This window comes from Hydractinia symbiolongicarpus, chromosome 13 (assembly GCF_029227915.1).
Source record: "Hydractinia symbiolongicarpus strain clone_291-10 chromosome 13, HSymV2.1, whole genome shotgun sequence".
NCBI classification, from domain to species: Eukaryota; Metazoa; Cnidaria; class Hydrozoa; order Anthoathecata; family Hydractiniidae; genus Hydractinia; species Hydractinia symbiolongicarpus.
In genome coordinates, this window is record NC_079887.1 from 20,018,334 (window position 1) to 20,045,621 (window position 27,288).

At 37.8% G+C, this 27,288-nt stretch overlaps 1 protein-coding gene across 1 annotated transcript; it reads right to left on the reverse strand.

Moving 5' to 3' along the window:
• Nucleotides 1-10,864: 10,864 nt before the first annotated feature.
• On the reverse strand, nucleotides 10,865-16,437 carry LOC130623641 (ATP-dependent DNA helicase RecQ-like). Its single transcript, XM_057439145.1, has 2 exons — nucleotides 15,643-16,437; nucleotides 10,865-15,291 (listed from the first exon to the last, which is right to left on the reverse strand). The coding sequence occupies exons 1-2, from the start codon at nucleotides 16,182-16,184 to the stop codon at nucleotides 14,412-14,414; spliced, it is 1,422 nt and encodes a 473-aa protein (XP_057295128.1). The 5' UTR covers nucleotides 16,185-16,437; the 3' UTR covers nucleotides 10,865-14,411.
• Between the last annotated feature and the right edge of the window lie 10,851 nt (nucleotides 16,438-27,288).

Sequence of the window (27,288 nt, forward strand, 5' to 3'; positions counted from 1 at the left end):
CACACTTTTTCACAGGCAAAATAAAAAAGATGGTATGCCATTGAAGTTTCCTGATTTATCTATTAATAATATAAGTATAAAAAGAGCACAATCCATGAAATGGAGTTATTCTTGATGAAAATCGAGAGAACATATAAATATTTTAGAAGAAAAGGTCGCAAAGAATATTGGCATCCTATTTAAAACAAAATTTGTTCTAGATCAGAATTGTTTAAAAAACATATATTCTTCTTTCATTCACTGCTATTTAAATTATGCAAATATTGGGTGGTGCAGCACCAACGCTACAAAATTGACAAAATTACAAAATAAACAAAAACATGCAATCAGAATTATTTTGAATGTTGACAGGTACACTCACTCCAGAGAGTTACTAAAAAGCTCAGTGTACTGAATGTATACCAACTAAACATTTATCAAACTCTTATTTTTATGTTTAAGCTTGAAAACAATATGTTACCAAGAGTATTTAATAATATGTTTCAGAAAATACAGCATAAATATCCATCCAGATTTTCAATTAACAGTTTTTTTCAACCTAGGATTAATTATACAATCACAAAGTTCTCTATAACTAGCATGGGACCTAAATTGTGGAATACATTTAATGAAAACTATTACATCACTTAACGAATTCAAACATAAACTAAAACATAAACTACTGACTACTGTCAATCTATATTTATTTTAGAACACACGACAGTTACAACGTACGACATATAACACAACTTCTCATCTTCAATGCTAACCTTTTTTATATAGGTTGGGGGCTTGGTGATAAGGCTATTATAGCCCTCTTCTCGCTCCTGCCATTTTTTACCTTTCTAGCTAATATTTTTAGCATATGCAATCCTATCTTTAGATTATACGATATAATAGCTTAAGATTTGTAATTTATTCTTACGGAAAACTGTAAATTCTTCAACGGCAAAATAAAAAATTTTTTTAACTCATTAACCGCTCATTAAAAACACATGTCCCTGAACATATGATCCTGTACATTATTTTGACTAGCATTTCAACCTCTACACATTACAGACAAAGAATAAACAAATTTTGCAAATTTTTTATGTCTGCACTGCACTGCTGACGTCAGCGAAACTTCTAAAACAACTTTTTTTTATTGCCCTTTTGCCTAAGTGGATTTCTGCACGGGCCTTATCGACTAGTCTATATAATAATACGCCAGTTCCGTGTGTCTGTGACAGGCAAAGTAGATGTGCTCAGTTTCCTTTGATCTTACCGAAATTTTTTTGAAGTAACCGAAAAATATCTGTCTAATATGTTAAATTTTAGGACGTTACGGCGCGACGAAAATAACACTACTTTAACGTCAATATCCTATATTAAATTAATGAAGCCATTACAGTGCACTTAAAACTTGGAGGCCAAATAACTTGAAAACGAGGTGCTGACGTCAATGATTTTTCACGGCGTGGGTAACTAGGGACCACCTGGGACCAATTTGGGTAAGTTTCCCAAACCTGAGTAGTAGTAGGGAGTGATTATAATCAGGTTTTCGCTCCTTTCACACCTTTACCCCAAAAACCCCGCTTTCACCATTTCCACCACCACCTCATCCCAAAACAAGTAAAAAACTAAATCATATGCTGATACCAACACATAATAATATGCCAATAACCAACACATATTCATATTAATACAAATAATAATATATACATGACGTCATACGCAATAGCATATATTCATATTAAAGGGAAATTCCCAATAATGCTAGTTACCAGAGTTCTATCAAATAAATGACTGAGTATTGTGATAAATGTAGGATTGATCTCGATAAATATGATAGATGCAAGTGTGGACAGAGACTAATAATAAAAGGAAGGATATTGTGCTGGCAGCATTACATGATGTATATAACGTACAACGGTGGGTGGTGTATTTGTAAAAATCCTTAGTTGGCCCTGGTTATTATAATAAAGAATGTTCAAATTTTACAATGACTCCGTAGAGGCAAGGGATTTTTACAGTAAACCAACTGTGCTCGATATTGACGAGGTTCAAATTGAAAAAATAGTACTCAGCGATCCCATTAAAGCCAACAAAAACGGTAGATACCTGAACACAAAAATAAAATAATGGGATGGTAAAATAAACACGTATTTCTATAATAAGTCAGTACCACTAAAGCAACCTTGCGAATGCATCTGCATTTTAAAAATATCCAGCTTGCGCGACTAATTGCTGTCTCTCTTGTTAATTAATCGTCTCAACGATCTTTTTCGTACGTTGGCGAATCTGCTCCTTTAGCATCATATATTTTTGCTTCTCTTGGTTTATTAGTGAAAGTTCATAATCACTTATCACTCCATTCTCGATGGCTTTCGAAATCAAATCAATGATGAAGTTCAGCTTCGTCTCCGCAAGGAATCTTATTGAGTCATGCTTCTTACGTTTATAGTTCAATTTCTTTCCACCCTGTTTCAGGGCAGTCTGCCCCAATCCAACGGCAATGCTGATCCCACCCATTGCCACTGCTAGAGGTACTCTGATGCCGCTGAGCATACTAGCGATCCCAACGCTTAAGGTGATCACGCTAGTCGCGAGTAATCCGTGATCCATATAATGGATCCAATTCCCATGCATTCCAAATTTTTTCGACAGCTTTTCACGTTGTTTAATTTCACTTCGTAGGTATTGTTCTATTTCCTCTATTCTCTTCAATCGATAGACCTGACTTTCATCAGGCTCATGATCTGGAGCACTCGGCGGTAAGTTCGGTTAAGGTTTTGTAATATCCGACATTTATTTTATAAGCTTTCACATCGTTAGTCCTACGAATAAAACGTTTTTATCATGGTGATATTCATCAGTCACCATGAAGGTAAGGTGATCTGTCGAGCCCTTCAAAGGGAGGTAAACAGGGTTGTCGAAACTTCACGTCAGCATGTCTCCCCAGTTATTTAATTCCTTCGTTTCAAGCATAGCCATTATATTGGATTTCTTTCCGTTAAAAAGGAATCTTTCCTCATCGAGTTGGTGGCAAGTAAGTCTTAGCCGCTGGTAAACATCAGTATTGTAGAAGCTGTCATGATTTCCCTCGGTAAACATTAACTTGGTATTAAAATTATAGCCCAAGAGCTCTTGCAGTGATTGATCGACTATCGCAACGCACCCCTTATTAACTCTGATTCTACATACCCCATTCCTGACCCCTGCTTGACTGTTGATGATACTCACCAAATCCTCCATCCTATACAGACCCTTCTCAATCAAAATGAGCGCTTCAAAATCTCCAACATTAAAGTTCCCGTCATCGGTCGAACCAGGCGCCGATTTGTAAATGTTGATCTCGTTCTTTTTTTTTTGAAAAGGTTCAGATACGTGGGTCGATTGCTAATCGACTTCAATGCGATCATAGTATCCTCCCCCCAGATATTCATCAAAGACTATTGGTTCATCAATATTCGTAACGTAGAGTTGCTTCATCTTTTCTTTAAAGAAAAGATGAATATTTATAGCTATAATCCTATAGCAAAGTACAAGTCCAACAGAGGTGAGTGGCCTTTAGGTATAACAAACTTGGATCATCAGGACCTCTCCGTGTCTACGACTCAGCACATTTCCATGGCCTTCCCACAGTTCAACAAGTATCCCATCAAAGTTCCAACTAACCTCGATAACGATCCTGTGAGTGTAAATTGGAAAGGCCAGGCCTTAAAATATTGGAACATCCAGGTGAATTTTGCTTGTCATTGCGTGACAACGTCGTTGGGGTTCCCTGCCAAGCACATGAGGGGTCCGTACCCCTCGCTAACTCGATATTTAAATTCCACGTGTACTACCACATGCGTCGCATTCTTGCCAGAATGAAGGTACCTATGCCATACGAAGGAGGCTTTTCCCAGTACGAGAACCCCTACTCCACCTCGGGGTACGCGCGAGTATGCCGTGAGTACGGTGCAGATCCCGACAAGTTCAAAGCCCTGACGTCATCGTTGACGAGTTGTAGATGGTGGCCGCAAGTTGACGGAGATTGGGCGAAATTCATCATCCCCACTAGCCAGGGTCTGATATCGGATGGTCTGACCAAGCTTAGCGAGAGAATTCGCGTTTACGTGATCTTGCTACTAGGATCCCAAGCGAGTGCCATGGCCTCAATCCTAGGCTCTAATGCCGATAACTTCACGGCTAGACAGATCGAAGCCAAGATTCAACGTAGGTCAAGACATTACCGAGTTTCAAAAGGTGCTTCAATATGCACGGACTCCAGTAAATTTCGCCGTGATGTCCAGCGTGTACACGCTCCCCTCAAATATGGAACTTAGGTGTAGGTGTGGAGCTAGATCTGAATACCATGGGCTATACTGTCAAGCATGAGGCAGCCTTCACCACACCCCCTAGGCAACCTATGAAGAAAACCACGCCTCGCAGTGATATCACAGTGGGTGCGGCTGCCGCACCCCTTTCCAAGGAAGCCCACAGGCAGCATGAGGGTATCAAAGCCACGCTGGTTACGGTAAGAGTAGGGCTAATCCTCGCATATATCTGGTTTAGGAAATAGTTCTAGTATTTTGAAAAAAGCATACTAGATTTTTATTGATTCTTACTCCTTCTGTTCCCCACGTAAGCCACCACGATACCTACAGCACCTGCTATAGCCATGTATAGATGTCTGGCTACAAATTCCACAACCTTGGCGGCTACCCGGAATAATAATGATACGATCGTACCAATGATCCCTGATAGCGCGGCACCCGCTTTACCAGCAAGATATTTGAGGAACCGTTGTAGTCTCTCCAGCTGATTTTGCACAAACCTCTTGCTGCCACCACTTCCTCCTGCACCTGCTGCCCCACTACCACCTGTTAGTGCAAGGATCAGGGTTGACACGAGCAAGCCAACAGCACTCACGATACTTCCGATAGTCATGCCTTGCTCTTTGAACAGGATCTTGAGTTTTTCAGCCAAAGTTTTATCATTCCCCACGATCTTGATCAGGGTGTCTTTGATGCTCCTGAGCTGAGTATGTATGCTGGAGGATAGTAGGCCGTGTGCTTCCTGGGTGGCCTGTTTTTCACCCCTGAGCCGCTCAAGGTCTTCCTTGGCCTTGACTATATTATTATCCCAGATAGCTACCTGCCCCAGGTGTGTTAGCCTTCTTCCCCTCAAGCTCTTTGATATTCCCTTCTATTATCGTGATCTCATTCTCGTATGATACCATCTTGCTTGTCAGGATTTTCAGGTTACCACGGATCGTCTGAAGCTCAAGGTCAAGCCCCCTTCTCTCGCGATCGCCGAAGTCATCAAACTCATGCATAAGATTCTCCGTGGCATCGACGACGTTCCTGATCTCCCCCAACGATTGCATCGAAATATTTTCAGTGTTCTCAACCTTCTCGTACCTGTTAATGATCCCTCACTATCGCGGAAGCTTTCCAAATTTCACCATTTTGTTTCGTGAGCTCTATACCATCGTAGGTAAGCTGATTACCTTCTATTGTAAAGTTATCGTAATGCCTGGCATTCGGTTGCCCTAGCTCCCCACTAAGAGCTTCATATAGGCTATCAATTTTCGACCTCAGTAGCTCTCCCCGTGACGTTAGCGTAGTGTCTAGTTCGGAGCCTTCTAACGTGGAGCTAGCGATGCCGGCGGAGCTGAGCCCCTAAATATCCTCGGGTCTGAGGATCTCACTCTCGCTACTAAAGTCCTCGGCTTCGTCTTGAATATCTTTCTCTGGCGTAAAATCATCTTCATATTCTGAATTATCAGCCATTTATTTCAACCACCAGCCTACCTAAATAAATGAGTGTTTTTAAAACAAAATTAGATCCGTACAAGGAGGTAAAAAAGATGTATGGGATTAAGGGTAAACAAAGGATGAAGATCAGCCATGTGCCAAGCACAATTAACCAGAATGAAGATTTGTATGTGGACGTGCCAAACCTTAGTCGGGACGACGTGATTTTCCCCGGCTTAATCAAGTTGCTTTTTGACTTGGAATTGACTGGTACAAACACGAAAAGAACGATCGTTAGCAATATTGGGAAGGCCCTGGTACAGAGCTTACGGGTTACGCTGAATGGTAATGAAATACAAAATATACAAAATTACAACGTGCTCGCGGTGTATAGGGATTTGTGGTTGTCAAAATTTGATAGGGACAATAACCTGATCCTTCAAGGCATCAATCCGAACGATGAAACGATTCGGAGCCTCCAAGTAAAAGCTAGCGACCATGTTGGTAATAACGAGGAAAAGGCGATCGCTGAGGCCTACGGTAACACGCTCTGCATACCCCTCGGGGAGATGTTTGAGTTGACACGAGACGTACCCTTCTACCAGCCTGGTATTCATGATCAACTCAGCTTCATCCAGCACTTGTCACCGTACGGTCACGTGATCAAGGACTCCGGCACTGAGGCATCTGGAAGCAAAGCGGCAAAAGCAGCCGATGCTGCCTACAAGATCAGCAATATCTGCTTAGAGTTTGACAAGGTTGTAAACAAGGAGCTCGCAAATGCGATGATTAGCCGTTATTTCCGGCTTGCTCTACTATATGAGCGTATATTAAGGAGCAAAGTGGTGATCATTAAAAAGTCCGATACCAGCTATAATCTTCAAATTGACACTCCAGCAAAAAGTCTCAAAGGTATATTACTGCTATTTCAGGACCCTGGTGTTGTCAAGTCATATGCTGGTAACAATAAAAAATTTTACAACTTAAAGATCGAGAAAATCTCGATAACATGTGAAGGTAGCCCCAATGAGCTCTTTTAACATGCCATGCTCCCAAAAGATCACATGGATCAAGTAGCGGAGTTCTTCGGATCTCATGATTCTATAGTGACCATTGGCTAGTTTTTTACGGAGCGCTATGCGTTGTTCATAGATTTTCGAGCAAGCCCAGATCCCACCTTACACGGGAGCGGGCGACCTCTACAGAGGTTGTCGGACGGCATAACTTTGCATATGACAAAGAAGGCCGACGGTACAGGTGATATTAGATGCTACGTGTACTTGCTCCAAGATGCGCAATTAAATATTTTAGATGGTAGGTTCCACAGTGTCGAGTATTAAGACCAAATATTCAGTATCGCGCGTTATTCTATTATGGCAGCAGCTGCCGGGATCAATGCGCTCGCATTCAGCGGCAGTAACTACCTGTTCTCAAAAGTGTCAGGGCATGGCGAAGAGGAAAGGAAGCGTCATGACCAGGCTCTTGAAAAATAACAAGCTGCCCAAGCTCAATGGGTACGTGACAGACAGGCAAAATAGACTGGTACAATAGACGGCGTGAGGAGCAGCGTGCTGCAGGGCAGAGTCTCGAAGAATAAGACGAAGGAATGCGAGAATATTTCATCGCTACAATTAAGAATGCTCCTAAGCTCTCCGATTTTTACACGCCGAGCAAAAGACAACAAGACGGTGAACTCACGTTCATTCTCGGTTCCTTGGCCCTTTTGCGGTTCGTAGCGTACAAATGGATGTAATCGTTTTTTTTTTTGACATGTAATAAGACGTCAAAAACGAAGCATATCATTACTCCAGAAAAAAGGGAAAAGCTAAGCCATATAAATTACCAACCAGAACATCTTTCGACTGGACGAAAAGCCATCAAATTGCTCTCCGAGAAGAGTGGTCTTTCCAAAAAGAAAGTCATACATTCGCTTAGTCGTCAGTTGCTCTGGCTTAGGCATATCAAAGGCCCCAAGCGCATCAACTATCCGCATTTCACAGTTACGAGGCCAAACGAGATCGGCTCGCAGCAGGTTGAAAGATGGCGGCTAAAGATATCTTAGTAAATTACACTGAGGATATGGAAGTATTAGAAGAAAGCGTTTTGCAATCTATTAAAAATATTCATGGAAGAAAAAAACGTGCAGATATGGACAGTATTATTGTTGAGTCGAAAGAATTCAGTCCAGAAAAGGTAAAATATACTGTTCAACGACTTTGCGATACTGATAAACTTTTTCTCATAAACAGACGAGGATGACCTAGCTATAGGATAAGTAAAAACATTTTTACTGGCAAAATTACGAGTGTTGATAGGGAAGAAGGGGAAGATGATATCCAAGAACCAGATGAAAATGTAGACCACCTCGATCTTCTCGTTCAGGAACTACAACAGGTTAAAAACTTTGAAGTTTTAAAAGAAATAGTTAAAATGGTATCGGACCTGAAAGAATACGTCTCGTATGAAGTCGGTAAATTAAAAAGAAATATGGTAAATGATTTGGTTGTTTACTTGAAGGAAGAAAACGATTTTTTAAAAAACGAGATAAAAGAATTTCAAAGTTTGTTGAGGGACGTTTTGTTACAAGACATAAACAAAAATAATCATGAAAAAATTAAAAACAAATCAGAAACCAATGAATGGAACGATGTAAAGAAAGGTCCCTCGGGAAAAATAGAGAAAAGATATAATAATAGATTCAGCCTTTCAAATTGGTTTAGTACACTTCAGAACGAACAAAACAACTATAATCACTATCACGCACAACCACTTACGAATAATCAAAGTTACGCACCACCACAACCAAATAAATCTATAAGAAGACCAAATCCCGTTATTAACCTTTCTCCAGAAAGAGATCTTTTACAACATAACATCAAATCATCTGAAACCCGTAAAAATAAAAGAAGATTAAAATCATCAGTGATAGCATCGCAAAAGGCATAAACACTCGAGAGTTCAATAATCATTTGAGAAACGGTGATGCAAGATTTAAAGTTTTTCCTGGTTCAAATATTAAAAATTTGGGTCATTACTCTCTACCAACCTTAGTAGATGAGAATCCAGAAATAGTAGTTGTGCATGTTGGAATAAACGACTTGCTGGATATAAAGAGAAATAAATCATCGGTTAATGAAATTGCAGAAAAAATAATCAAACTATCACGCGTATACATCGATCATGGCGTCGAAAAAGTTTTTATTTCAAGTGTTATTATCTGTACTCGTATTGATTTTGAGTTTATCAAATCGTTAAATCATATACTTGAGAACGAGGCAAAGAATTATGGCTATATTTTTATCGACAATAGTAATATTATGGAATCTAATTTGTGGAAAGATGGATTACATCTAATGGAAAGTGGTAAGGTTTTGTTAGCTAATAACTTCTTATTTTATAAAAATAATTTTTTAGGTCTGGATTTTATAGAAACGAATGTATACTGATTTCTGATAGGATAAGCACTGAACTTTCGGCATCCTGCTCCCAGGGTGTAACACATCCATATGGGGTTACTTCTTCTGAATGCAATAAGGAATTAAATGATCAACTTGAGACTGACCAATCACATGATTCTACATATAATTTACAAAATTCTCTGAAAAATGTCTGTGATATTAGAATCAAAAATCCTTTCAATCTATTGATAGGATATTTGAACATAAATAGTTTAAGGAAAAAAATAATTGACTTAAGGGTAATCTTTGTGGAATTTGCTCCAGATTATTTTGTATTATCTGAAACAAAATTAGATAGCACTTTTCCAAATAGTCAATTTACTATTGATGATTATGAATTAAGATCTAGAAAAGATCGGGATAAAAATGGGGGTGGGCTAATTGAGTATGTAAAAAAGGGAGTGGTTTGTAAGCAAATAAACATAGCTAACCTTACAAGTAATGAAATTATATGTTCTGAGCTAAACATCAGAAACAAAAAATGGACTATTATCACCCTTTATCGTCCACCACGTCATTCTAATCTTCAAAGTTTCTTTGAAGATTTGGAGAAAATTCTAAACAAAACACTCTCATTTTGTGATAACATCATTGTGATGGGGGACATAAACATTGATACTCATAATAAAAATGAAATAATAAATTATCATTACATAACTTCTCTTTGCGATACTTTTGACCTAAAAAACTTAGTCAAAGACAAAACATGTTTTGCAAGTGAACAAGGGACATCAATTGATGTTATTTTAACAAATAAACAAAGGTCTTTTCAAAACACTATGGTTACTGAGACTGGACTCAGTGACCATCATCTGATGATTACAACTTTCCTAAGATCTCATCTGGTAAGAACTAATTGTTTATAGAAGTAACAGAAAGTTTGATAAGAGAAAATTTATTTCTGATGTTAGGAATACACGTTTTGATTTTAATGAAAATGACCCTGCTTCAAATTACGACCACTTGACAAAAACGTTTAGTTCTATTATTGAAAAGCATGCCCCTTTAAAACAGAAACTGCTCAGGGGAAATAAGCACCTTTTATGAATAAAGAACTTAAGCAAGCCATTTATACCAGGTCAAGATTTAAAAATCGATACAATAAAGATCCTACTGAAGAAAACAAGATTAAATATAAAAAACAACGAAATAGGTGTGTTGGCCTCAGAAAGAAAGCCATAAAAATATCAACCTCGTTCCCAGGGCTTTTTGTCTCTCATCGGCGCTGCGCTTATTGATAGGTCTGACGAAAAAGGCCCTGGAGGAGGCTGGTTTTATTCCGAGCCGTGATTGGTCGAGAATTTCACCTAATTATGCGAAAGATAAAACGTCACTCGGTCCGTGAAATATTCACGCTGAAACTAACTGTAAACAATAAAGATGGCCGACACTGTGCATACATGTTTTGTATCAGAAAAAAATATTTGAAAAATACATTTTGGCAAGAAACTTTTATGGCTTCAATTAGTTTTAACTAGTTAACTCTCAGTCCAGATGTGCTTGTATGTAACTACATGCTACTTATGCTCAAATTAATATTAGCAACTGACCAAGAGATTGTCTAGAGCTAGCTAGTTATAAAACAAGAAGTGTAGACATATATATAGTTACAGATAGATAGCTACTAGTTATTTATTATTATTATTACTACTGAACATCAGAATACAAAGTAAGCGCAGTTAGCTACATCAACGCAAAAACAGATAAAGGATTGGATGTATTTTCCATGCTAATTACACAGATTTTACATATTGCAAGAATTCTGTTAACTCTTAAAATGGTAAGGGATTATATATAAGATAAAAACACAAAGCTATCTATACATTTATATATATACATCTATATTGCTAAATATAAAAATTTTCTTTTTTTATTCAAGGTATAGAAGAATGGCTAAGCCAGCTACTCCTAAGAAGATTTACTTTCGTAACACTTCCAATGATGGAAATTTCTGCAGGTTATGTGCCAAATTAAAACAAAAATCTTTGTTTATAAAAATATTCAGCAATATTGGAAAAAACAAAAACATTGAGAACAAAATAAGTCTAACATGTGGGTTAAGAACAACGGAACTGGATGCTCTTCCAACTGTTATATGTCAGTCTTGTGTCACCTTTGTCGAGAAAATGTCAGACTTTCGGAAAAATGTTCAACTGAATCAAATTCAGTTACGACAAAACGTGTCTGTCAAACGTGGCATATTGTCTCCGCATAACGAGAAAAATCAAACTATTGAAAGTGAGAAAAAGAACGAAAAAGGAAAATCTAGAAAGCAACTTAACTTTGCTGAAAACAAGGAGTTAACTGAAGTTCCTACCACACAACTGCAACCACGCAATATTGTTTCTCCCGAAGACAATATACCAGCAATGCAAAAATTAAAACTGGAAACAGCGCTTAAATCCAATAATAATATGGTAGTAGCAAATACAATCATTAACCACTGTCCAACTATATCTACATATTTGAAAAATAATTATATTAATAATTTGAAAAGTTCCTGTAAAAAACTTGCCACAAGAAAAAAACCATCAATTTTACACAAAAAAGGGTATGAAGAGATGCAAAATTTTAATATTGAAAAACTGTGGGCTGAGATCAAAGAAAATCATCCATTACTTGTTGATGTTCTTAGTGCTGTGTGTGGGCAAAAGGATATTGTACTTGAAACTAAAAACAAATTTTGTTTCATATATTCCATACTGATGCAAATGCGGTGGCATGAACTTAGTTTATATCAGAGAGTCAACACTGTTTTGATCATTGAGGGTGGATGCAGCAAAAAGGTAATATATAAGTCAGTAGATGTAAGATGTAAATAATGGGAAATGCTCTTGAGATTTTAACTCCGACTAATAGAAAAAGTTTCTGTTCTTATTTTGCTTTTTATAGAAAGGTGAAAATTTATCCAAAAAATTCTAAATGTATATATATATATTAAAACTTTTCATTAAAACATGTTTTTGGATATAAGTAAACATAACGAACAACTAAATTAAGCTATGTTGGGTACTTATATTCTAGTTACAAGAAAGATTCAACAAACTAGGAGTATGCCTGTCACACAAGATGAAAGGAAATCTGTTAAACTTGATTGGAAGCCACTATATGGAAAAGGCGATTGATTTAGTGAAAAACAACACAACACTCAGAGGAAGCGGCGATAACTGGGATCTGAAAGTACTAGTGGAGACAAGAAAGGGTGTTGACAACAAAGATTACCATCTTTTTGCAACAAATCTAATCGCAAACAGAATTCGTTTTGACCATCTTCCAAACAACCAGCCAATTGGAGATATTCGATATATGGACAGGAAGAAATTTGCTGTCAATATGGCAGAATGGGAATGTTACAGACAGACAACAAAGGTTCTGATTGGAAGAATTCTGGTTGAGTTTTTCCCAAAATTTAAATTTTTAAAAAAAGTAATCCCAGATCATATTGACAACAGATTTAGTGACAAAATGTCCCAAAAGTCAACAATAATTTCAATGCCGATCATTGATGCAAATGAAGCAAGGTATGCAGATTGTGTCGAGATCCTGCGAACATATGAGAAATGGATTGCAGAGATATACCAAAAGGCTGGTAAACTGACTGACATGCCAATTATCGACAATACACCATTACCTGAAAACACAGCTGAGCCAGGTCAATCATATTCTCATACTGTGTTTAGCAACGAAGATCCAATGAAGGACATGAAAATAATGTTTAGTGGTGATCAGCTGACACGAGTCCGTTTCGCTGGTGCGAAATCCCTATTAGCTGGGAATCACACACCAACAGACCGGTTGGAGCATTGTTCCCCTTTCAAAGCTGCAATGTGGCACTGTAAGGCATCTTTACTTCAATATTCATTTGCTCTGCTTTACTCAGCAAACTCTGTCAACCAGATAGGAACACTGAAGTATTTCAGGGAGAAAATGAATAGAAGGAATTCAACCCCAGGTAAAGTGTTAGACTCATACGAAGGTAGTGAAGATCTGTTTTTAAGTGTTGGTAGAGCATATGTTGTTGTAGCAGCAATGTCTTTTTTGGAGATGGATACATTGGAAGATGAACCAAAAAGACATCCCTTTCCTAAAAATTTGGTGCATGCTAGCAAAGAGGTAAAAAAAGAATATTTTAACACTTTACTGGATAATTTTGTCGATCAATTTGTTCTCCAAAAATCAATTGAAGATGGTGATCAAGTGAAAAATTACGGTCTGTGTATCATTTTCTTAACAGTCCTCATCCTTCAGATGAAAGATACAGCTAAAGAAGGAGATGGTGACAGAAACCTCATCAATCAAAAGCTTTTGTTGTCAATATTTCGATCACTTGGTGCATACAGTAAATATGCGATAGAGATGTTTGTAAGCATTGCACAAGTAGAATGCTTGTTGACACCTAGATTGTCTGAGGAGTTCAAATGGGGATACTTTTCAAATTGGAGAGGTGGAGCAGGGCAAAACATTGAAGATGATCTATCACAAGAAATCAGTAATCGTTTAGGAAAACACATCGTGCAAAGAATGGGAGCAAATAAAACAATAAAATCCATTAGCAAAGTGTGCAAGGCTGTGAGCGGTGTAAAAGAAATCAAAGAAAATTATGATCAAAACCTAAATATTCATGATACATCGGTCCAACACTCTAAACGAGAGTCCATATCTGATGAAAAAGAGATGACAAACGACCTGCTTAATCTTCGCCCATTTAGCCACATTGTTGGAAGAGCTCATCAAAGTTTTCCTGATATTAAACGTTCCCCACTACGTTACTTGAATATTGTAGAACATCAAAAATGGTTAGAAAAACATAAATTACAGCTATATGTTCCCTAGGATTTTATAAAGTAAGAATCTGTTATATCAAGGTGAGTTCCATAAACGTATATATATATTATTTATGCTAACATTGACTGCTGATAATTCAAACCTCCAGAAAAAGTAGAACTTTTTTAAATTCTGTCTACTGAGTGCTTTTAATCTTACAAGTTTGTTTTATCAGAAGTGAATATTATATACTATATATTTTAAAGTTTGTTTATATATATTTATATATATACCTAAATTATTTATGCTTTGGGGCATACTTATTTATTTTATCGTATATGGTGGTAGCATATTGATCATCCCAAACATCATATTCAAATAACAGATCATTTTTAGATCTTATAAATGGAAGTTTACTCAATAGTGTTTGAACCAAATTTTTATTGATAGATGGAAGTTCATAAGTTTGATCAAGGGTAGTCAATAGTTAAAGTCTCCAAGTTTCAATAATTTCTTTCAGCTCAGTTTGTAAGCATTTAAAAGCATCTTCTGATACTAAATCACGGCAAGGTAATGTTGTTTCTTTTATCAGCAAATTAGACTTTGTACAATTTGAGCAACAATTATCTTGTTCATATTTTTTAAAACCAAAGAAATTTAGAATAAATTTCCTTAAGCACAGATCTGTTTTGCAGAAGCACTTCATGCTATCGTCAACATTATTTTTATTAACAGCAATATCTGCATTATTGTAATACAATGTTGCAGTTGAGTTTTGCCCACACCTTCCAGCTCTACCAATTTCTTGCATGTAAGATTCAATATTGGCTGGAGGCGTTATGTGGATAACTTCAGTAACCTTTGGTGCATTAACACCCATCCCGAGTGCTGTGGTTGCAAACACAACTCTAATAGACGAATCTTGTTTTGTAATTTCATCTAAGATTTCTTTCTTCATTCTAGATGTTTGAGGAGCATGAAATTGACAAAATAGTTTTGTGTTATTTGGAGTTACTGTTTGCTGAAATAACGAATAAGCATAGCCACAATATTTTAGCTTCATGTAAATGATTGTCATGGGATAATCATCCCGTAATTTATTTAACTCTTTAGCAATGGGAACTAAAATATCGTCATAGCTTCTTAAGCCAAAGTTGTTTCCGCGTCTTGGCAATTTCTTTAAAAATATATTTTTTCTATTTGGATTTGCAACAACAACCTTACAATAAGGACTGAAACATAGTTTCTCTTTTAAAATTTTTATTTTGCTTGGGGGTGCAGTTGCTGTCAAAGCAATCATGGGTGTGCTTGGAAAAAGAGCTTTCAGTGTGCATAATTTTCCAAAATCTTCACGAAATTCAGCACCCCTAAAACATATAAATGGAGTGTTTTTTTTTAAATTTTGTATAGCTAATATATTAGCAATTTATTATATTATGTACCAACAGATATATATTATCAACTTGTCAAAAGATATGTTTGTTTATATTAGTTTCATTATATATTTTCATATATATATTACATATAGCTATATATATATAACAGATTTTTATACTGTATATATTCAGTTTTGTTAAATATTTCATATGATATGTGCTATATACATACCTACAGTACTTCATTATTATTTTATAAAATGAATTTTAAAAACCACCAAAGTTTTTTTATAATTTTATAATCTATATTCTTGAATAGCCAGCTAGAGCTAGTTTACTTACCACATTTCAACACAATGCGCTTCATCAACCACGCAAGCTACCACATTTTGTTGATAAATTTTGCTCTTTAAAATTGAACGCCCTTGATCAGATAAAAAGGATTCTGGATGGGCAAATAAAATCTTAATATCTCCGTTTTTAATACCACAATCAATTGTAATATTTGTACCATCATGGTCGTCCTCCACTGCATCATTACTTCCAAACAAGCTCTCATCTGCCTCAAACTTCCTCTGTTCCAAGTTCAATACAGCAGCAGAAAAACCAATCCCATTCAAGTATTTCACCTGATCATTTATAATGGAAGTTAAAGGGCTGATGACCAAAACAATATTCTTTTCATTTTTAACTGGGAAGAGATCAGCAAGTAAATGAAAAATAATTGATTTTCCAAATCCAGTAGGCAGAACTGCCACCACATCATTCCCCTTTAACAAAGCTTCCAAACATATGACTTGCTTTGGTTTCAGGCAAAACTGAAAAATGTAATTATTTAATGCGAAAGATATTCGCTTTAAAATATCAATATACGTTAGAGCCATCACGACCTAAAGCCTTCAAGGTCCAGTCTTCACTAAAAAGTTCTATTTCCATTGATCACGATAAAATCCAGACCCTAATAATTAAATTGAAACTCGCTTACCAAAGACTAGGAAGTATAAAATTCCTGATAAACGAGACACGAGTGCATTAATTAAAAATCTGCGAAAATCAAAGATTTTTGACCAGCCTCCACCAGGGCCATGTTCGTCTCGCCGTCCGATATTCAAAAAGAGACAACTTGTCCTGGGATCGAGGTTGATAAAAATATATTTAAAAAATGTTATAGATTCTGGGATTGTAGAAAATAAAACTTTTTGGAAAACTATTAAGCCGTTTATAACCAATAAAAGTGGTTTGAACAATGATAACATTATGATTATCAAAGATGGTGCTCAGATAACCAATGACAGTGAGCTTGCTGAATTATTTAATGAACACTATATTAACATTGTAGAAAAAAGTAGTGGAACCAAGCCAATATCAATTGATTATCGAAATTCCTTAGACAAAGAGAAACTAATTAATGAGATAATTAAAACATACGAGAGTCATCCGAGTATTGTCAAAATTAAAGCCTGCAACGAAAATATAATTTTTTTTAACTTTGAGGAGGTAGATGACAACACAATCAAAAAACTTTTTACTAATTTAAACATAAATTCCTCTCCAGGTAGAGACAAAATACCCCCAAAGCTTGTGAAGTTAGCTAGTGAATATCTGATTGGCCCATTGAAAAATGCTATAAACAGCAGCATAAAATTGAATATTTTTCCCGATGGAGCCAAACGTGCAACAGTAGCACCTCTTGACAAAGGAGGCAAAGACAAACATAGCATTAGAAATTTTAGATCTGTCAGTGTGTTGAATGTATTTTCAAAATTCTATGAAAACATAATGAAGGATCAAATCATGTCTTTCATAGAATCGAAACTTTCAATATTTTTGTCAGCCTATCGGAAAAACTATAACACACAGCATGTCTTAATTCGTTTACTAGAAGAATGGAAAAAAAAACTTGATATGAATTACGTGGTTGGTGCAGTCTTAATGGATCTATCAAAAGCTTTCGATTGCGTGCCACATGATTTACTAATCGCTAAACTTGAGGCATATGGATTTGAAATTAATGCCCTGAAATTTTTCCTGTCATACCTAACAAATAGAGAACAATCTACTCGTATAAACGGACACTACAGTCTTTTCCAAATGATTTTTTCAGGTTTGCCGCAAGGATCAATCTTAGGCCCGATAATTTTTAATATTTTTCTTAACGATATTTTTCTTTTTATAACCAGAAGTGACCTACACAACTATGCTGATGATAATACATTGTCAAGCTTTTCCAATTCAATTCCAAACCTCATTAAAATTTTAGAAGGTGAGTCTGAGCAGGCATTAGCATGGCTACATGAAAATAAAATGATTGCTAACCCTGACAAATTTCAATGCATTAACATCAGCAAAGATAGGATAGAAAACACAAGTAGTAAACTGATAAGAATCGGAGATAAAAACATATATTCGCAAGACACAGTCAAACTGTTAGGAGTTAAAATTGACAATAACCTTAGATTTGATCCACACTTAAATGAGGTTTGGTAGAAAGCATCTGCGCAACTAAATGCTTTGTATAGATTTAAAAACATACTTCCTTTTAAAGCTAAGAGTGTCTTAGCAGAAAGTTTTGTGTATTCAAACTTTAACTACTGTCCACTTATTTGGAATTTCTCATCTTCAAAATCACTTTCTAGGGTCGAAAAACTCCATAAGCGAGCCCTAAAATTTGTAGATAGCGGATATTCAGAGAGAAAATAAAAGTACATTTCTAGCAAGAACAAAAGTAACTACATGAAAATTATGCTAATACGAAATCTATGTATAGAGATTTTTAAATCTCTTAATAATTTAAATCCGCCATTTATGTTAGACATCTTTCAACGCAGCGAAACAAACCGGCCAGTACGAAGTCAATATTTAAATAATCTTAAAACATTGAACTTTAATACTAAAAATTTTGGGGAAAAATGTCTTCGCTCATTGGGGCCTAAAATTTAGAATACTTTACCATCCGAATTGAAAAGTTGTAACAGCCTTAAAAAATTTAAAACGAAACTAAAGGAGTATGATTTCAGTCACTCGGTCTATTTAAATAATTTTTCATAATTTTTATACATTTTTCATAAAACTATAAACAAATTTTTGTCGGATTTGATTAGTTTCCTGTATATTTATAAGTATGTATTTATTTATTTTTTTATATCAGGAAGCTATATGTACATAGTTATTTCTCCGACGTTAAATAAATTAAGAAGAAGAAGATTTGCTCTATATGCCCCATGATAAAGTGTATGGCAACACGTACAAGTACATCCTCACAAGTATCGATGTGGCATCGCGCTTCAAGGTCGTGAAATCCCTGAGAACCAAAAAAGGCCAGGAAGTAGCCGACATGCTCAAGGACATATACAAAGCGGGACCTCTCCGTTATCCGAAGACTTTCCAATGTGATAAAGGTTCAGAATTTAGGTCTGAACCGACCAAGCTGTTAGAAGCCAAAGGTGTCGAGATAAAGCGTGCAACTACAAAGTACCATCACACTTTCACGGCGTTCGTGGAGTCGTATAACAAGGTACTAGCACAAAGGCTCTTTAAACCCCAAGATGCTCAGGAGCTGGTCACTGACGAAACCAGTACCACCTGGGTGAAACACTTATATACTATCGTGGAAAGCATGAACAATATTAAGACGGCTATGATTGGTATGAAACCTTTATCTGCCATCAAGCTTGATGATGTGCCACTTGCAAAAAGCGAGAAGCCCCCGGAGGAAAACCCATTACTAGAAGACGGGTTATATCTGTACTTGCTACAACCGGGGGAAGAATACAAGGATGCTCGGAAACGCGCGACTGATGCCTGGTGGTCGAAGCGTACGTACAGGTTGGATCGTATCGTAACCGATGGTACTCGTCTTCTATACTACTTGGGAGATGGGCCTGGTCAATCTTTCGTATCAGAGGAATTAATGCTAATACCAGAGGATGTAGAACTACCTCCCGAGCATGTGAAAGATTGGTAATTTTGTGTGTTCATAACACACAAAACATATACACATTATGACATATCGATATCATACAACCCTTCGAATAACTCGCGAGTGGCGTCATCTGGTAAACTAAAATTATTTCGCCATGAATTAGCTATACCAAGATTATCATCCCTGAACCTATTCCATGTATGTACGGCGTTTGGATCATCGCATATTGGATGTCTCTCGATCGTATTAGGATACATCTCCCGTAGGGTGCGGAGTTGATCATTTAAGGATCTACGTTGGCAACGAATAATATAGTGGGGATGTTGGCCTTTTTTCTCACATTCAATAGGATCATTTTTATCAATAACACAGAGTACATTATCGTATGGATAACCATTAGGAACATACCGATCACGGAGTCCTGCAATTTCCAAGGTTCGTAGATCTAGCTGGTTCTCTCGCTCTCTCAGGTCATCGTTAAGCATCGCCAGGGCTTGACGATATTCTTCTATTTTATTTTGTAATTTTTTGATACCCTTCATCGCAAGCAATTTCATAATCTCAAGAGCCTTTGGTTTTTTAGATCTTGTACAATCTCCTATGCATCATCAAGGGTCACAAAAGCATCGTCTCCGGTTACTTCCTTGGACCATGCGTTAGCCGCGTGGTTTGTGATATCATGACGAGGCGTGGTTTTTACGTCTCTGTAAGTTGCTCTTATATCAGCAATTCCCAAGAACCTTCCCAAATCAGCACGCTTGAACATGGGTTGACCTTGATTGTTTAATAATATCTCAATAACTGTATCCAAAACTCGTAATGACATTTTTATTTAACTAATGGTTTCAACCAAGGTCCAGATCATTAGGACGGTTATGAAAAAATACTTGGTATACTTTTTCCTTTCCAGTGCATCCCTTAGCTCTTCGTCAAAAGCTTCAAGTTGACTTTCCAGATAGGGTATCCTATCCATTTCTTTATAACAATTTTCTAATCGCCTTTCTAATAATGTTCTGATATATGACATTTATTTCAATATACACCAAGTTCGAGGATGCTCGAGACGGATAAACAAACACGCGTGCTTGGATTTTTTCAACTGGGCTTTAATGGTGTTCCAATCGTCTATCATATTCGTCTCTTCATCAATCAATTTGAGGTCCGATCTTTCGTGTGGGTACCAGAGGAATAAATTCTTTTTTTGTCTCCTCAGATTTTTGGGAATCGCAGTATACGATTGAGTAAGGAGCCAGAGACTGTGCTTTCGATGTCTACCACTGATCGCTAATTCCGATAGCGGTTGTCGACGCTTATCCAGCGATTCATCAGCGATCATATCGTCGACGATGAATAATGTTTCTTCACCTGCCAGCAGAGACGACAGTTTCTCGATCCATTCAAATAACTGGTCCTTCGGGTCAATTAGGAATACGTATGGATCTTGCCACAGCGCTGCTCTATCCAAGTAAGTCCTATTCCATCGGATTGTTGAACATAGGATCACGATATTATGGAAATGTTCCCGATACTCGTTCTCGAGCAAACCCAGGGCTCGCTCAGTTTTACCGCAATTTGTGGGACCATTGAATATCGCTGCATTGGGTTCTTTAACAATATCTAGCATTTATTCTTCATGTATATCACGTGGTATACATGAAATTTTCATATGCTTACTTAGGGACTATACTCGCAGGCAACCATCCTCTGCTCACTGCCATTTCGCGGCTTCCTCGACCAGCTGTGAAATACGCAACCATCTTCATAACATCGCTGGTATCCATCTTAGTACTAGGACTCGAGATCCCTAGGAATTTTTTTCCAGCCATCGCATAAGCGAAAGTAAAACCGAGGTCGACCACGGTTTCATATATCATGTCGATTATCTCTTTCTGTTGGGGAGTAACATTAGAACTCATGCTTTTATTATAGATCTATCTCATACGAAAAATATCAATATCTGCCTTAGGCTCCTGCCTAACGCTTGGTTGATGAACCGCTGGTGGAGGCTTCTGAGTACTCGCGTATTTTTTACGAGTAAAATATAGGACACCTCCAATACATGCGAGGATAATAAGGCCTCCACCAATGTATATTACACCACTTCCCATGGACTTGCAGGTACCTGGGGCAGGTTCCTGGCTCTCTTGCAAAGTACTTTTGCCCACGTTCTTATGCAAGTCGGCCTTGTTCTTGCGATTCCACGTCTCTTACCAGCCGCTACGCGACCTTCGTTTTCCTTGGTAATTACTTGGTTAGTAGACTCTTCACTCATTTCTTATAGGCCGTAAGACCTGTAACAAATCACTTCTTTTTTACATTAAGATAGAGGGATAGACCCTGTTCCTCTAGGATCTCTGCAGTCTCTTTTATCCCCGTGAGTATGGCTTCAGGAGTGTTTAAATCTCTCTCTCAAAGTATCTTAAGAACTCTCTAAAAGTCATTGGTTCTTTCTTGGGCGGAGCTATTCAAAGCTTTCTCTTCCTCATCAGTGCCGCTAGTCTGTGCCCCTGGGCAACCCTTCCCGGGTTCTTTTTGTGCACTTCAACAATTTTTTCAATGGTCTCTGTTTGTTGTTTTTGTTGATTGATAATACTACACGCGCTACTCATCTTCTTGTTACTCTTCATCAACCTTCTCTTTAACTACCTTGGACGTTGAGAGCTGGGTGGGATTAATCGTGTGCGCAGCAACGAGCAAAGGTGCAAGGAACTTACCAAATGCTGTATATACCAATATACCCAGCTCAGTCATCGATTCACGGATAATAGGATCATTTTCTAAATCATGATGAAGAGCCTCTACATCATCGATGGGTACAATATTGCTGATGGTTTTGCTATATAGTCCAAACGCATGATTGCTGATGGCTCTCGCTGTGGTTTTCCCCTTTTCCTGGAGTTCCTTTTCAACGACCTTGGCGTGTATTTTCTCGATTACATGTGGCTTGGTCTCTCGTATATCTTTCAATGTTTGACGTTTGTCTATTTTTTGTTCAACGGCCTCTGATGGTGTATCGACAACATCATCGAATATTTCTGCTAAGTTGTGAGCCATGTTTATTAGACGTCTGTACCGATAGAAACAAGCAATGATTACTACGTATGGGAGGAGTATCGATATCAGTAACAATAACTCCATTTATTTGCAGCTTTGTGTACAAGGGTGTTGCAAAGCACCACCCTTGAATAAAGGTCGAACTAATTTTTAATGGCGCGGCAACCCTTCTTTTGATTTTCTATTGCCCACAGGGGCTGCATGTTCGTATAATGTAACCGCGCGAGTTGCGTCTCTATACTAGGTAAAGCACCATTCTCCTTGTGTTTAATGGGGACTTTGTGATCGAATTCCCACTGCCCTCGGATGCCCCAGCACATACCATCTTTAAATTGGTTTTGGATGTGACCGATAAATGTACAGATCCCACACCCTATGTATTCGGTGGAGGCTAACTTCGTGTCATGGTTTAGAGCATCGCGAAGCCGCTGGAGAATAAGTTGATGCATATACCCCGGGAAATTACATTCCCTATAATATCGTTTTCCATGATGGCATTTGTTTCGTTTATATGACGCATTATGACTATCCAAGCATTTGATGCATTGTTTTGTCTGTTGCCCATTACGTTTGTTGATCTTGAAATTATCAAAAGATACAGTTTTTTACAGTCTGAACAGCACTTGGTCTCCTCCATTTTTTGTTGTGTATACTATCAGTATATACAAACTTTGGGACAAGAGTCATCACTTATAATTCTAATGGCTTTATATGAACAACATCCTCATACACAACCCTTTTATCGTAAAACCCTGATAAATCCAGCTTATTTTGCTGATATGTGACCATCCCCTGGTTATATACGCGGAATCCCACATTTTTAGCGGTATCCAGCTCTCCGTTTAATGCTAGCATATACCTAGACCATGTTATCTCATTCTGTCTTTTCGACATGCCTTTACACGAGAATTTCGTGCCATTTTTACCTTCGACTATCATTCTCGAACCGATGAATTCTTCTTTAGATAACCCTCCGGTTCGACTCGAATGCTTGTCGGTGACTAGCCAGTTTTTAACATTCTCATCATACTGCTCAATTAATTCAGGACGAACAACATCACGTAGGTTATCTCCAGATATTGCAAAATAGGCGTTATCCGTATCCATATAAATATACTCACAATCTCGACGATCTACGTACTTGTCGAGAAAATTGTAGTAAAATTCGAGCATACGCAATTTAGCCAATTGATACACTAGGATTCCACATTGATACGCCCTATTTATGGAAACGCCTTGTTTAAGCCTCCTTACTTCGTACGCGTCTCCAATTTCTTCAAGATCTTCCAAGTATGGGCTCCTCATAGCGGCATCTACTACCTTTTCATCCTTTGTAAATGTGGTATTGTTATGTCTCGCCAAATCCTCTATCATCTTTCCGTAGAAGCTGTTACCTTTCAATTTTGCTGTATCACCAGCGATGCGTTTATCAGGGTCTTTATCAGCTTGACGCCGCGCATTCGCGATTTCTTCCGGGAACCAAGCGAATGGCTTACCGCGTTTGTATTTGAGTATTTGTGCCTGGTATACGTTTTCGTTTGGTTTTTGTCAAATACTCGTGCATATGCTGCGGAATTTGATTGTCAGCGATCTCCCTGACTACAAATAACGGTGACATTTCGCTAAATTTGTCGTACAACTCAGTAGGGAATTCTATATCAACTTGAGCAAACCCGAAGAGCGATCCATCAAGAATGTCTCGCACCAGATCATCTATTTTTTCAGTAGGGTCTGCCATTTTTACCAGCTTCTCCTTACCACAAGGGAAGTCCTGCAGCAGGGTGCTTGGGTAGAGCATATTGGCATCATACCCGAGTATAGATTTGCATTTTTTCGGTTCATTATATATATGCGATCTGATACCCGTCACATTACTTTCATGATACCTGCAAAATACGATAGCTGGGCCACCTACCATCTCCGTTTGCAGGAGTTCATACGCCTCGTTCTTTGTAAATAGTGTACAATCTTTTTGAACCATCTTGCATGCTTTGCATAAGGCCTTGGCACAACGAGCCTCGCATTTATTGTTACATGGATCACACGGGGCATAAAGCTGTATATCAGGGTTCAGTCCTAGAGACTTGTTCAGAACTTAGCGCATCGACACACCTGGAATGCTCACGGCATCTTTTAGAATGTCGATCTCATTCTCGTAGTACGTATTGCGGGTTTTGTCCACAGCCTCTATAAATGGTATTACGTCCGCCATATTGTGTTCGGCTAGCCAATCCAGCATCGTGACGCATTCTCTTTTAAAAAACTCATCTCTGAAAGCCTGATAATCTTCAAGTGAGAGGGTGTTTTTACCACTGAGAGTACTATAAAACGCCTCATGATCTACTGGGCCGGCATGGTTCAACCTCTCATAACTTGTTAGCCACTCGTATGGGAACACTAATTTTTTGAGATTGCAATCCAATGATTTGCACCATTTTTTATAACTTTTTTATATCGATGAATTTGAACCTCGATGTGGTTAGAATCATGTATTCATTATCACTTTGTTATTATCATCATCCGCAATTCGTTCGACAAAATACTGCTTTATCATGTTGATATCGTACTTGCCGCTGTTAAAACCGATCACACTAACTTGATTGATCCATTCGTGCCAAGCATTTTGGGTTTGTTCGGGGAGCATATCGAAATCATCTGGCTTGGGATATATCAGTTCGACTTCTTCCACAATCCTCATTTGTCTCTGCTCTAGTTGATCAACAAATTTTTGCACAAGCACCTTTGGGACTTCATCATGAATGAAGGTAGGATGTTCTTGTAAGCTATCGTGTATTGCTACGCTGGGGGGTATATGCTCGGAGATATATGTCAAATCAAACGTTTGCAGCTGGTTCAATGGTGCAAGGAGAGCCTCAAAATCAAAAACGATGAAATGGGGTTATGCTCGAAATTTTTTCTTGAAAAGCCTCTTAACCTTGGGAGGCTTTTCGCACTCCCATGCAGTGACCAAGTTGTACCCTAGTTTCCGAATGTGGTCTTCTTTAAATTTGGTACGATTGAAATTATTTTTATCGGTGTTGGTCCTATTCGGTTGACATGGGCATCGCATACTGTTTTTGTGTGAGGGTCATACCCATCGATCTTGTATACAGCCTTACTACCCTCACGTATCACGCGTTTTCCCCCATGCCCACAGAGTGCGTGGTGTATATGTCTACCTGTTTGCTTTGACATGGCTTCAATCCATTGGCATGCCGCGTAACTAAAACCTTTATCGGAATAGAATACCTTTTCGGATCTACCCCGCATCCGTTCTATCTTTTCACCTCTGCAAATAATCTTTGTCTTGATACCTTCGCATTCGTTATTCTTGTTTCGTGTGAGGTTCTCCGATCTAGTAAATCTTTGTGTACAAAGATCGCATTCCCAATGCTGCGTCAATACATCCATTTTCTTGATATAGAAACAATGACCTCCCAACATATTAATGTTGATCGTGTCTAGCCCCTTTTTGTGTTGATTTTGGCCATATACGAGTCGCCATGGGGCGTTGTCGGATTTTGTCTTTGGCTCAAATACTCTGATGTTAATCTCGAATTTTCAGGCGATACCTTCCAAGTTCACGAGCCTCGTAGCACGTACCTCTCCCCTCTTTAATTTGGGTTCCTCATAGTACTCACGAGCTATTTTGAGGGCTGGCCTTGTGAGGAACTTTTCGCACTGTTTTCGCTCTTCCCGGTAATGAACACCTAGGCATCTCCAGAAGCACAAGCTGTCTGTTCTCTCGTCCGTCTGTCTTATCAAAGCTATAAATGCACCTTTTTCCGCGCAACCAATCTGGTAATGGGCACATCCAAGTAGGGGCTCCCTCGTAGAAATTATCTTGACTTGTACGTGCTTGAATATTATTTTGCCTTCATATGCTCCTGGTGTCTCGATAGTCCTTTCTGGTGGCAAATAGGCTTTCGTCCAAAATTCGGCATCTTCCAGATCGAGGCGTTTCATCTTACATTCAGCGATGAAAGCCTCGATGTCAGCCATGCTTGATAGTGACCCAGAGCTCTTGGTTTTGTGATAATTTGCCACATCTCCATCGCTTCGGTAAATTTCGCAGGCAAATGAGTATATTACCTTCACTCGCATGTCTACGTGTGGTGTGATTTTTCGCATAATGGTATCTGTCAATGGCTGGTTAAGGTTATTATTAAATCGCCATGTTTTGATGCGGTTTCCGTCTTCTATCATTTCCGCGTTACCATAAAACCAACTCATCTTTATTATAGGTAGATTTTAATTTCAACCAGTATTTTTTTTGGTGTGGTCATGATAATTTTTACTCATATTCTGTATAAGAGCATATATACCTTTGCGCATGCGTTGATGACTTGCATGTATCTTACATTTAATATTATTTTTTGTTGGTTATTGGCATATATATATTATTATGTGTTATTATCAGCATATGATTTAGTTTTTATTTATTTTGGGATGGAGGTGGTGGTGGAAATGGTGAAAGGGGGTAAAGGTGTGAAAGGAGCGAAAACCTGATTATAATCACTCCCTACTACTACTACCTGGGTCCCCGAATCCGTTTCGGAATGGACGTCATCACAAAACCTTCAAACCCCAATATCTCTGCAACCGTTTGTCAAAAGTTCGTGTTCCTATACATTTTCTTGATCAGCATTTCAAGATCTATACGATGAAGGTATACAAATTTATAAAAAAATATTTTCGGTCTTGATGGGCCATTGCTGACGTCAGCAAAAAATTTTTAAACCCGTCCATATATCTCATTAACCGTTCATATCAAAAGCACATGATCATATACATTTTCTTGATCAGTGCTTTAATCTCTACACAATTTTTATCCTCCCTCAGTGGATTTTTCCACGGGCGTTATCGACTAGTTGTGAATATCTTGGAAATATATGCTTTTCATCAGTTTATTGAACATTTTATGTTTATTTATTTACGATTTTTTGTATTTTGTGATATAGTGCAATGTTGTAAAATTTGTAGATGTGCCTTTGGTGGTGAAAAAACTTTCT

What these genes read in the sequence shown, in the direction of transcription:
- LOC130623641 (XM_057439145.1), bottom strand. Translation starts at nt 16,184, where the DNA reads ATGGCTCTAACGTATATTGATATTTTAAAGCGAATATCTTTCGCATTA. An exon ending in GCGCATTGTGTTGAAATGTG is followed by an intron (nt 15,292 to 15,642) that starts GTAAGTAAACTA and finishes TATATGTTTTAG; the next exon opens with GGGTGCTGAATTTCGTGAAG.